We start from the raw sequence: 11,900 nt of genomic DNA on the forward strand, positions 1-11,900 counted from the left end.
ATTTTTAGTGATCTTATCAACATTGCTCTTTATTCTCTCTTATTTTATCTTTCAGTTTTTGTATGACTTAACCGTCATAACTATGTACAGTACTTTCCGCATTACTTTAGAATATACCTTTTATCAAAAAACTTTTTTTTAAAGAAAAAATTATTTTTGTATTTGGCTAATTACAAAAATTGGAAACAGAGTTAGATTAACGAAATTGGAAAACTTAAAACTTATATATATATATATATATATATATATATATATATATATATATATATATATGAAAGTTAAAGGAAAGAAACCCTAAACTCCATCAGATCGATTCTCTTTAATTTTTTCTTTGATTGGTAGAGCAATGGAATCGCAACTATCCTTACGCCACGAAATCGACCACAATCCTAAACCCGAAGATGCTCGAACATTCCACATCCACGTAAGTGTCCTAGGGTTGGGCACATCAATTGATCCTACACTAAGTTTCGTGATCTCGTACGTTTGCTTCGAAGACATCGTGTTTGGCGGTCATTCTCATCAAGTGACAAGACTGAGGTACTGGTTGTGCTCAGTAGGGTTCACGTACCAATATGCATGCTTTGCTTGCTCTGAACTCACTGAACTTGTCTTTGATTTGATTTCATCGGTCTCCTCTCGAGATTGTGCTGTGTCAGTGTACATGACCTCTAAGGTAATTTCTCTTCCTCTACCTCCTTCTCCGACTGATGAAGAGGCCATTCAAGCATCATTGGATGAGACCACCAATGATATCCTGTCTAGACCGGCAAGTAAGCTTGCGGTTGGCTCTTTGTCAAGGAAACTATACAAGAACAATAAGGAGACGTCCAACGACTCTGACGCCAGCAAGTGCACAATTTGCATGGAGGAGTTTAAAACGGGACAGTTGGTCGTGACCTTACCCTGCAAACACGAGTTTGACGATTGCTGTATTGTGGAATGGTTTGCGACCCGTCATGATTGTCCATTGTGCCGTTTCGAGTTACCATGTGAAAATTAGATAATTAGTACTTGGTTGACAAATTAAAGGGGTGAAAGGGAACTTGAGTTTTAAGGTTTGTCAATCTTGGGCTATTTATAGGTAGTGTTTTCAATTAATCTCTTCGACACTCTGTAATGATGATACCTTGAGACTCACAAAACCAGCTTGCATTTACGCCTTTGAATTACTTGAGCTTAGTGTATTATCCCAAAAAATCTAGAAACTAAAGTAATTGTTGACGGATGTATTTTTTTTTGTTTTGCTTTAAACATGTTTAACTACTATATCAATGTAACACTGTGCATACGTAAATGAGCCTTATATTAATTTCGTTAATATGAAATATCTCGTTAAAGTCTAAAGTAGTTTTGGTACCTTAGAAAAACCATTAGTAACAGCTATATTAACGTCGATGAGGTATTGCTAATTTTGTTGACGGGTGATATCTATATAGGCATGAAGTTCTAAGCCTTTATATGCGGTCCATGATGAGTAAACGAAGCTGCCCTTAACATCATTGTGTGATGCATTTCTATGCTAATATATTGGGCACAACCCATGAGAGCTAGAAGTCTTTAAGGGCATTGTTTCGTCTGCCACACTCACCTGCAAGAAAACTATAAAAGGTTTTCAAAGATTTTAACTTGAAATCCCAAAGGTTCATCAAAAAAAATTTAAAACTTTATGAATCGGATGTTATAGAACTTTCTAACCGTATATGTTACAAATATAATATAGAAAAGAAGGAATCACTGCTAACTCAAGCCTCATGAGAAAAATAAAATTTGTAATACTATTAATAGATGAAAAGACGAAGAACCTACCTTAGTTTCTTAACCCTAGGTCAATATTACATACCATGGACATCACTCTACTCATCCTCTGTGATTTTCTTATATATGTATTTTCTACAAACTGCATATAAGAACTTATCTCATTGCAAATTTGCAATAGTAATTATCAAGTAATTTGATCATAGGCGACCAAGTTACTATTAAAACGATAAAACGAACAATTTCTTAGATGAAAAGTTAAACTAAACAGCATACTGTTTCGTGGCTGCCAAGTTTGAAATTTATCAGATACAAATATATTTTTTCTGACTCATCCACCAAACCCGTTATTGCAAGGCTAGCTGGATGATAAGTGGTTAATAGATAGCATCCAATTTGTTGAAAATCTCATGCTCTTAGATAGAACAAATAAGGAAAGGAGATGGTATCATATATACAAAAAAAGCCACCACATAATTGATTGGGTGATGTTAGAAAATATTACAATATATAAATTAAACTAAACAGCTTTAAGAGTTTAAACAATAATGTTTTGCAACAATCAAAGAACAAGGTTTTGTCAAATAAATAAAGGGCGAAAAGAGACACATCAGAGGATATGGATCCTACAGTTTGATGAAACTCTGGAAAGCTTCATAAGAGCATTGGTAATTCTCAAGTACGTATATATATCATTATCGTTGTCCTCTCCGTGATCCACTTTAACCCCCATGCACCTTGACAGTTTCAAGACATTTCAAATTTGCCAAGAAGTGAATCACCTGCTTCTGCTCACTACAAGTTCCGCTATACCCTGAAATGTTTAACACCTTCACTTGACATGTGGTTAAACAGCATACTCCCTCTTCCACCTTCTTGCTCTTCTTCTTAGGGATGCAAAGGCAAACGTCCCCACATATACTTGTAACTTTTTGCACAAGTCCCTAAAAGCGAAAGTAAATTCATACGTAGCAAAAATAAAACAAGAGTGAGTTGTTCATCAAATGAGATTTAATTTGTTATTTTTTCTTTACCTTGATGACTAAAGTTTCTAGGTTTGGCGTGCTGTTGAGAAGAAGTGGCACCACCTGCCAGCCTCTTTCTTTGTCACTCTCAAAAGATAAAGTAAGGAGGTTGTGAAACACCGGCATTGATTGACACAGAGAGTGCAAAACCTGATTTTATCACAACACAAAACAAAGATACATAGAATTTGAGACTTTCGTTAGCTAGCTAAGCGCATACGCTTCAAGATTGAAACAATATCAAACGAAAGAACAAATAGCAAATAAAACTGACCTCAAGCGAATCTGAAGACAAGTGAAGGGTCCTAACATTATTTATGATTGCAACCAGTGCCGGCCATGAGGCCAAGCAAGGCAAGCACAAGCTTGCGGCTATAAATATAATAAGTAAGTAACAGGCTGTAAAAATTCCAAATTATCTTAGTAGTCTAGTGGTTAAAGTGACTGGGAGTCAATTATAGGTGCAGTGTTCGATTCCTATATCATGCATGCACTTGGCTATAAATTTATATCGTCCTCATCTGTACTGTCTTCCAGACCCGTAACATCACCCAAATAATCATTCACAGGATAATAAGAACTTATATCGTCCTCATCTGTACTGTCTTCATCCTCTGTACCGTCCTCGTCCTATGTATCACTACTAAGTTGCTCCCATGGTTGAAGATCGAGTCTCCCTTCTACCAGGGAACCCAAATTAGCCTCATAGCAACCCGAGACATGACCAGAATAGTCAAGGTACACAAGACTGGGAGCTTCAGGGAAATCGTAAAGGATGGTGAGTCGCTTGATGGAAGGGCTAAGGACGTTCCCACACCGAGTCGGGGGACCATGCACCGTCATCAGGATAATGTAGGAATAACTCCTCAAGCACAGGACAGCCAGAGATTAAATGCTCGTAAATGATATAATCTGCAAACGGAGCTGAGACGAGAGAGAGTCTTTTGAGCGCTGGGAAAAACACGCCCCCAGGAGGAAGACGACCGTGGGGATAAAACCCACCGCATATTGTGAGCTCAACCAGTGTGTTGCTAGTGAAGAACTCAGTCTCTATACTATACATACCTACGGTCTCCAAGTGAACTTCAACGAAGCCGCGCTCCATAACAGTGCGAATCCAACCTTCTAACTGAGATTCTTCATGCATATGTTCACAATTCAGATGGAATCTCCTTATCATTGAACCAGGATTGTTTAAGAGAACAAGTGTTTTGTCCACGAACTCAGGGAAGACTAAAAAACGACCACCCGCCTCAGTCAAATCAAGGTTGTCTACAAGACCACGCAGATTCCTCCACCTTTTGGAAAGAACCGATGTGGAAGCAGTAACGTGTGTCGGAAGAAACGACAGGATTTTGCCAAGAATCTCATCTGGGAGATTGCTAATTAAATCCTTAGCTACGCTTTTGGCACGCATAAACTAAAACAAATTAACAAGATTCACCTCCATTATCGATCAAGTGGCTCAATTTGATCGTCTCAAATTGATAAGACCCGAGTTAGGGTTTATAATAATAAGCAAATTTTCTCATGCTTTGATATAGAAAAGTCCCATTCTCTCTTTCCATATTTTATTGTTTCCACAAACACAAAAACAAAAGGAAAATACTGAACTAAAAAGGTCTGTTTCACAAAAGAAAGTTAAATGAAGTAAAAGGTCTTCGGCAGCTTTTTCTCCCACTAAGCGAACTTTTTGGTTCTTTACAAAACAAAATATTCATCTCTTCTCTTATCCTTTTTCTCTTATGCAAGAGAGTTACAATTTCGCATCCCACACAGCTTTATTACCTTCGCCGCACATTACATGAACCATCCACATTCTATCGACTGATCTGCATACCCCACTACACTTCCAGTCGAATGACGCCACACACATTTCTCCGGCCTCTGCCCTCATTTCACAGTCTTTTGGAAAGAGAGAGTAATACAGCATGAGATAAAAACTAAAACATTCCCTTACTAATTTCTGAGGGCATATGAAGATATTAAAAAGAGCATTTACCTGGAGGAGTACCACAACAGAAATTACGATCATCGATTTGCTCAACCTCAAGACCGATGAACCATGACCCGAGTGTCACATCTTCATTTGCATACTTGTGCAAAATTGGCCTACAAAGTCATACATCAAATGCTTAACTAGCTAATTTTCATTTCCCTTGGTAAAACATATTGCAATCTATCAAGTATCCAATATAATATAACACGTAGTTAGTTACATACTGGTTAACAGATATGTATTTGGCAAGATCCTTTGAGATGGCATAGATCTGTCCTGTAGCATGTCGGAAATATTTGTTACCTTCTTCTCCAAATTTCCAAAACTCGGGTTCACGGTACTTGGCCGTCCTTGAGGAAAAAAAAAAGATGGTTTAAAATCCGAACAAATAGAATAAGAGTATTCTAAAAAAATGACACAATATCACACATTGGGAAGATTACTTTTTAGTAAGGACAGGTCCAGATTTCATACAACCAATATAGACCCTTGGCTTAGAACGGTGAAGAGCTAATGTGGAAGCAAGCGTACCTGAAAAGGCAAAGGGCTGAGCAAATATATTCAACATTTAAATCCAAGGAGAAAAAATCTTAACAGTATTCAAGAAACAGATTTTTGGTACCAAGATTGACATGAACATCATCATCAATCTTGACATAAAACTCAGCATCCCACTTTGCAACTGCACTAGAAAAGAAGCTTTTGGTTTTTGCAGACAGATTGTAATATCCTTCCACATGATCCTGCAATGATTAAAAATTAAAGCAAAATCAAGAAAACCGTAGATCCAAATCCTAGAAGAATCAAGCTTGGTGAGTAAATTGGTCTCACCAGCCTAAAGAAATCTTTGTATTGAGCATCTTCTGAATCAATTTCCTTATCCAATCTACTATTTGGCGTTGAACTGCCAACACATTCAAGAAAGAGTATTAGTCTAATCTTTTAAAAAAACATTACCCTATACATTGCATTCATTTCACTATATTCCATGAATTAATTCACCTGCGTCCAATCATGAATTTGATGACAATTCCCTTCTCTTGTTCCAATTTCTCTAGATTTTCCCCTGTGATAGATTTACATACAAAAAATTAATAAAGATTAGAGGCAATGAAGAATGAAAGTAATAACCAGAGAGATTTGAAGGAGGGACATCACAAAATACCCTGAGGCATCCAAGTCTCTCTAAGCGAATCGCGACGTTTTCTACTGCTAAACGCAGTGTTGATACCAATCACCATGAAAACTTTCTTCTTTTGGTTTTCTTCTGTTGAAGAATTGGTGGTGGCTGACACATCAACAACAACCTTTTGAGAGCTCTGTGTAGCAGAGAGCTGCTTCTGAAGCATAGAAACTGACTTATCTAATGATCTGCGTGGTCACAAGTGTATAATCATCAAAATCCTATTAATCAACATTCAAGTGATCTAAGATTTAAAAAAAAAAAAAAAATCATTAGTAAAAAAGATTCACTCACTCGATGGCTTTATGAGTTTTTAAAACTTCTTCCATGACATCTTTTTCTTGTGATTTTTTCTGTATTTGAGGTAAAATCCAAAGATTCAAAAAATAAGAGTTTGTTAGAACACCCAAATAACGTTTGTAAACAATTAAATGAGATTAAATTTTTTAAGGAATAATACTTTCTCATGAGCATAGTCTTCGGAAACGATCTTAAGTTCCTGATCACGCCGGTGCTGTAAAATGAGCTGGCTACCTGATTCCGACGAACCTGATCGCAATCTGAAAATTACAACAACAACAACATAATGAAAAAGCAAGAAGACATGATTTCAATTTACTATATAACCGTAGAAAGATTAATTGATGAAGGAGAAGGAAAAAAAAAAAGGAAAAAAACTCAAAAACATTAAACAAGCTAGCAAAACCAAACAAAAACAGAACCTGGAAGTGAAGATTGCTCCGAGGAAAAAGCATGAAATGCAGAGAAGAGGAACCCATGTCAAGGTAAGTTTCTTGGAGACTTTGTTGGTGTGCTTCATGGTGAGAGCACAAGAGAGAGAGAGAGAGATCGAGAGATGAGAGAAGCGAGAAGAAAAATTTTCAATAACGGCAAGGCAAGTTACTACAACATGCAGTGAAGAAAATTAGTAACACTCTCTTTATATATATTAAATGCAAAGTTTGACTGTTTAGTATTCAAAGTCATCTAAGTATGGCAGGTGATTTACTTCCATTTATATATATGTTCAAAGAAAAAATGAACTTCTTGACTAAACAAACATAAACAAATTAAATAACCTTATATGGTTTTATTGAATTTTAATTACTTTTTTTCTTAACTCTCAAAACAGTTTTTCATATGAACCACACAAGTTTTGTGATACTTTTGGAAGTTAAAGATTTTTTTTTTGTGGTTCTAATTATAGGAAATAAAGCATTCAAAACTGCAGTTAAGGAAAATTATCATACGGAATTTATAACTCATTTTATTAACAAATATTCGTATTTAATTCAATCAACCAATCAAATATATTCAAAAGTTTCACTTAGAAATAATAGTGTAGATGATAGTTACATGTATTTCATTTTGGGTTTTGTTGTGTTACGATATCATGAATTCTTCTTCAACATGCAAATTGTATTCACTAAAGAAAGGAGATGCGTGTGATTCAACTAATTTTTAATTCATTGACAAGCATTTAATTACATTACATTTTATTTTATAAAACATTACAAAACGCTTTTTCATATGGTTGGTCTCTCGTAAACGTTTTTGGTGTGATTGGTTTGCTGCAACATAGCGTTTGTTGGTATTATGTATGAATGTAACTAAACCAATCAATTCAAATCCTTCCTAAACCGAAATAAAGTCACCGGCTACTCGAGGTTGAAAAGTATGCGGCGTCTAGAATCAGTCATGTTGCCGTCTTTACCTATTCAGCCGGTAACCCTTCCAAATTCCATTTTGCGTTTCTTCCCAATTGGCCAATTCTCTCCTTCTCATCAAAGTATCAAACCATAGCTTCTGTATTCATCCGACGAGAGAGAGAGAAGAAAAAAGCAAAATTCGACTTTTTTTCTGGGTTTTTAATCTTTTAGGGTTTCTTCGAATTTGGGTGGAAACCTCAACCTCATCACAAGATAATCATAAAGGACGAAGCTTTCGTTGTCTCCATTGTTGCAGAAACTGTTGTCTCTATTGCTTTTACAGCTAAAAAAGGACGAAGCTTTTAGGGATTCTCATCGTTCTCGCTTTCGATTATTTTTGTGGGTTCTTCTAGATTTTGGTTATGGATCGTACTGCTCAATCAGATCTCTCGTTAGGATTTGGTAGCTCCCACGCTTTGCCGCTACCTCCAAGAATCCCAATTGCTGATGATTCAATCACGCTTCAGATTGATTCTAGTTTCCGTCCATCTTCAAATCCAATACCTCCTGTTCCGCTTCAGCTCCTAGAGCAGAGGTTCGATTTCACCGGATCGCGTAGCCGAGTCGTTGAGGAAGACGATGACGTTGTTGTTGGTGATAACGATGTAGAAGATGGTGATGATGATCAAAGGGAAGAAGAGGAGCAGTTTATTCTATTAGGTCATCCCATGAAGTTTAAACGATCTAGAGTTGGTAATTCCAGTTCAGTCTCATCATCAAGTTCTTGTAAGAGATTTGCGATTGATTCAGGGGTTGAGAGTAGACGAGCTGGTGTTAGAGCTTGGGGTAATCAGTCGATTGAAGAAGCTGATCCTGAGATTTATGAGTTTATGGAAAAGGAAAAGCAGAGACAGTTTAGAGGTATTGAGCTTATAGCTTCTGAGAATTTCGTGTGTAGGGCAGTGATGGAAGCTTTGGGATCTCATTTGACTAATAAGTACTCAGAAGGGATGCCTGGAGCTAGATACTATACAGGGAATCAGTATATTGATCAGATTGAGATTCTTTGCCAAGAGCGTGCTCTTACTGCTTTTGGATTAAATCATGAGAAATGGGGAGTTAACGTGCAGCCTTATTCGTGCACTTCCGCCAATTTCGCTGTTTTTGCTGGTCTTTTGATGCCAGGTGAACGAGTTATGGGATTGGATTCTCCCTCAGGTGGTCATATGAGTCACGGGTATTACACGCCAGGTGGGAAGAAAGTCTCCGGTGCGTCTATATTCTTTGAGAGCTTTCCATATAAGGTTGATCCTCGTACAGGGTATATTGATTATGATAAGCTTGAGGAAAAGGCGCTTGACTATCGTCCGAAAATACTTATCTGTGGTGGGAGTTCGTATCCGAGAGACTGGGAATTCCCTAGGTTTAGGCATATTGCAGACAAATGTGGAGCTGTGTTGATGTTTGATATGGCTCAAATTAGCGGTCTTGTAGCTGCCAAGGTAATGTTCATCTCTGTTTCCATATTGTGTTATTGATTGTTTCTCTTTGGCATCAGTCACCAAAACTTGAGGCTTAAGCACTTGATCTTTGTGTTTATTAAGTGACATTAAACTATTTTCTTTGCTCTCTCTTAATGTTGTAGGAAAGTCCAAATCCGTTTGACTATTGCGATATTGTTACCTCAACGACACACAAGTCTCTCCGTGGACCTAGGGGTGGTATCATATTTTATAGGAGAGGCTTGATGAAGCCCAAGAAGCCAAGCATGAATCCTAATCACTGTGAGAGCAATATCCAATATGAGTACGAAGAAAAAATCAACTTTTCTGTCTTTCCATCGTTGCAAGGGGGGCCTCACAATAACCATATAGCTGCTCTAGCCATTGCCCTCAAGCAGGCCGCTTCACCAGAGTACAAGCTTTACATGCGACAGGTCAAAAAGAATGCCAAGGCTTTAGCATCTGCTTTGATAAGCAGAAAGTGCAAGTTGGTAACAGGTGGCACCGATAATCATTTGCTTCTCTGGGATCTGACTCCTTTGGGCTTGACAGGTATGGGATTCCTCTCTTAGCAGATAAGGAAATGATTTATCACACTATGTAATGTAAATGTATGCCTCATATAAGCTATTGGCAGCATTGCAAGTGTGTCTGATTTTCCATGGTGTTACATCTGCTTAACCATTTGCCGTGGGTCTATAGGCAAAATTTTACCATCTTAGAGTATCTATTATTTCTCATCTCTCTAGGTTGTGGATAGCCTACATGACTAGCTTGATGGCCAGTGATCAGTCTGAAATTTATTATCAAACTTATTTGAGATCGTTACTAAAAAACTTAGTTGTCTAGTTTCCCAAAATCAAAGTCTTATTTTTTTGACGTCTGTACAAATTACAATGCATAGGGTTAGCTTTGTGACCAGAACTCAAGTCTTCCGCCTTGTGATTTTCAGGCAAGGTGTATGAGAAAGTATGCGAGATGTGCCATATCACTGTCAACAAAGTCGCCATTTTCAGCGAAAACGGCGTTATTTCCCCTGGAGGTGTGAGAATAGGTAAGCAAAACCAAATTCTCAATGAAACCTCAACACTCTGGAACTAGAAAGAAACTCAAGTCTGTTTTGAATTCTTTATTCTTGTTGTCTGATTCTTGACAATGGGGCTCATGTATCAGGCAGTCCGGCTATGACCTCAAGAGGTTGTTTAGAATCAGATTTTGAGACAATGGCTGAGTTTCTATATAGAGCTGCTCAGATAGCAAGTGCTGGACAAAGGGAGCACGGGAAGTTGCAAAAGGACCCACTGAAAAGCATCTATCACTGTAAAGACATTGCAGATCTCCGGAACCAAGTCGAAGCTTTTGCTACTCAGTTTGCAATGCCTGCGTTTGACATGTGAGTCAGCCAGAAGAACGAGACCAGCTCAATCTCTCTCATTTTTTTTGTTGCCATGGTAATCTAAATCCATACACCAATATCTCTATTTTACATATATCAACATTACCTCAAATTTATGCTAAACTTAGATCAATATTTGGGTGGGGGAGAAAACAAACTTATGTGTGTTGCTACTACTATGGTCGGTTAATTCTTTATTGCTTGTGTACATAGACAGATATTAGGGGTTTGTTGGGTATTAGTGTATCCTTTATATGTTCTTTTTTCAAGTGGTAATAATAAAATATGGGAAGAAAAAAATAAAAATAAAAATCCTGGGAAATTAGCTGTAATGCAGTTGAAATTTTTTTTTTTATATATAGAAAAGTGGGAATAATATACTTTCAGGATGTTTGTTTATATGTTGGGGAACACAAATAATTTCTGTAACCAGAGGAAAACTTGCTTCTGACCTCAATCATTGCTATTTTCCTTCGAGAATTAAAATCATTAATATTCTGAAGAAGTGAAAAAAACAAAACCACTGTGCCAAAAGGAATAATACATAATTAGTTTATTTGTTATGAATATATATTTTTGTTATTATATCATTGTGTTTATTTGGTAAAAATCAGCTAAGAAAGTTTGGTGTCCTACTGAGGAGGCAAAGCATGGACTTCTGGTGAGAGTCTCTAAAAGCATTTAGATTCTGCCATTTTCTTGGTTTTGATAATGACATCTCTCCCAATCTATAGTATATATAGATTGGCTAAAGAGACAAATTAAAGAGATAGGAAAAGGGTTTTTAGTCACACAATTTAGTTGTTACTAAATCTTCTTGATTATGTTCTTAAAGGTTGTTAGTAGTAGCTTAGATGAAGTTCTTAACATCCATGGGAAGTCTAGTGTTTTGTAAACACTTAGTGAAGTTTGATTTTTTGGAATGATTGTTATTAAGGGAGAGTAAGATCCAGGGTTGAAAAATTATTTCCGGCCATAAGTGGCTTTAAATGAATTGATTTGTACTCATTTAGCAGATTTTGATAAAATAAATGCTACTACTACAATGTTTAGACTGAGACATGATTGTTCTCTAGTGCCTTTTAACTTTTCTTTTCTCTATTGGAAATCAAGAATCAAGAGAGCTAATAGTAATGGGAATTGGCACTTTTGGTACTTTGATTACACATATACCAAGTGATTTTTTGAGGGTTGATATTTTACTGATAGATTGATTACAAAGAACCAAAAAAAAAAAAAAGAATAGTTTGTCGAAGATGTTCTTTTTGGGTTTAGAAAAAGGAGAAAGAAAAGCAAAGATGAGTGAATTGTGTGTAAAGCAAAAAAAAAAAAGATTAAAATATTTAAGTAGTATAAGAAACTTAAAGAAGTAAAACAAGGAGTGCTTT

General features: G+C 36.7%; 3 protein-coding genes and 1 pseudogene across 3 annotated transcripts; 2 read left to right on the top strand and 2 right to left on the bottom strand.

Annotated features, from left to right (window-relative positions):
* Positions 1-346: 346 nt before the first annotated feature.
* Positions 347-1,003, top strand: LOC147946707 (uncharacterized). Its single transcript, XM_087507215.1, has one exon. The coding sequence runs from the start codon at positions 347-349 to the stop codon at positions 1,001-1,003; it is 657 nt and encodes a 218-aa protein (XP_087363341.1).
* A 1,365-nt stretch (positions 1,004-2,368) lies between these two features.
* On the bottom strand, positions 2,369-4,200 carry LOC104778822 (putative F-box protein At1g21990; annotated as a pseudogene).
* Positions 4,201-4,295: 95 nt separating this feature from the next.
* Positions 4,296-7,186, bottom strand: LOC104776319 (putative beta-1,3-galactosyltransferase 5). Its single transcript, XM_010500359.3, has 11 exons — positions 6,688-7,186; positions 6,426-6,525; positions 6,260-6,318; positions 5,948-6,153; positions 5,785-5,848; positions 5,614-5,686; positions 5,405-5,525; positions 5,226-5,313; positions 5,007-5,132; positions 4,786-4,895; positions 4,296-4,688 (listed from the first exon to the last, which is right to left on the bottom strand). Exons 1-11 carry the CDS (start codon positions 6,783-6,785, stop codon positions 4,540-4,542), a joined length of 1,194 nt encoding a protein of 397 aa, XP_010498661.2. The 5' UTR covers positions 6,786-7,186; the 3' UTR covers positions 4,296-4,539.
* A 366-nt stretch (positions 7,187-7,552) lies between these two features.
* On the top strand, positions 7,553-10,824 carry LOC104776320 (serine hydroxymethyltransferase 6). Its single transcript, XM_010500360.3, has 4 exons — positions 7,553-9,116; positions 9,260-9,668; positions 10,069-10,170; positions 10,290-10,824. Exons 1-4 carry the CDS (start codon positions 8,037-8,039, stop codon positions 10,511-10,513), a joined length of 1,815 nt encoding a protein of 604 aa, XP_010498662.2. The 5' UTR covers positions 7,553-8,036; the 3' UTR covers positions 10,514-10,824.
* The last annotated feature ends 1,076 nt before the right edge of the window (positions 10,825-11,900 follow it).

Source organism: Camelina sativa, chromosome 3, assembly GCF_030686135.1.
Source record: "Camelina sativa cultivar CO46 ecotype springtype chromosome 3, ASM3068613v1".
NCBI lineage: Eukaryota > Viridiplantae > Streptophyta > Magnoliopsida > Brassicales > Brassicaceae > Camelina > Camelina sativa.

Bases quoted from the DNA above. Each gene is read 5' to 3' on its own strand.
- LOC147946707 (XM_087507215.1), top strand. From the start codon at position 347: ATGGAATCGCAACTATCCTTACGCCACGAAATCGACCACAATCCTAAA.
- LOC104776320 (XM_010500360.3), top strand. From the start codon at position 8,037: ATGGATCGTACTGCTCAATCAGATCTCTCGTTAGGATTTGGTAGCTCC. The intron at 9,117-9,259 runs GTAATGTTCATC...TTAATGTTGTAG, and splicing joins GCGGTCTTGTAGCTGCCAAG to GAAAGTCCAAATCCGTTTGA. The intron at 9,669-10,068 runs GTATGGGATTCC...TGTGATTTTCAG, and splicing joins GACTCCTTTGGGCTTGACAG to GCAAGGTGTATGAGAAAGTA.
- LOC104776319 (XM_010500359.3), bottom strand. From the start codon at position 6,785: ATGAAGCACACCAACAAAGTCTCCAAGAAACTTACCTTGACATGGGTT. The intron at 4,896-5,006 runs GTATGTAACTAA...ATGACTTTGTAG, and splicing joins AAATACATATCTGTTAACCA to GCCAATTTTGCACAAGTATG. The intron at 4,689-4,785 runs GTAAATGCTCTT...TCTTTCCAAAAG, and splicing joins CTGTTGTGGTACTCCTCCAG to ACTGTGAAATGAGGGCAGAG.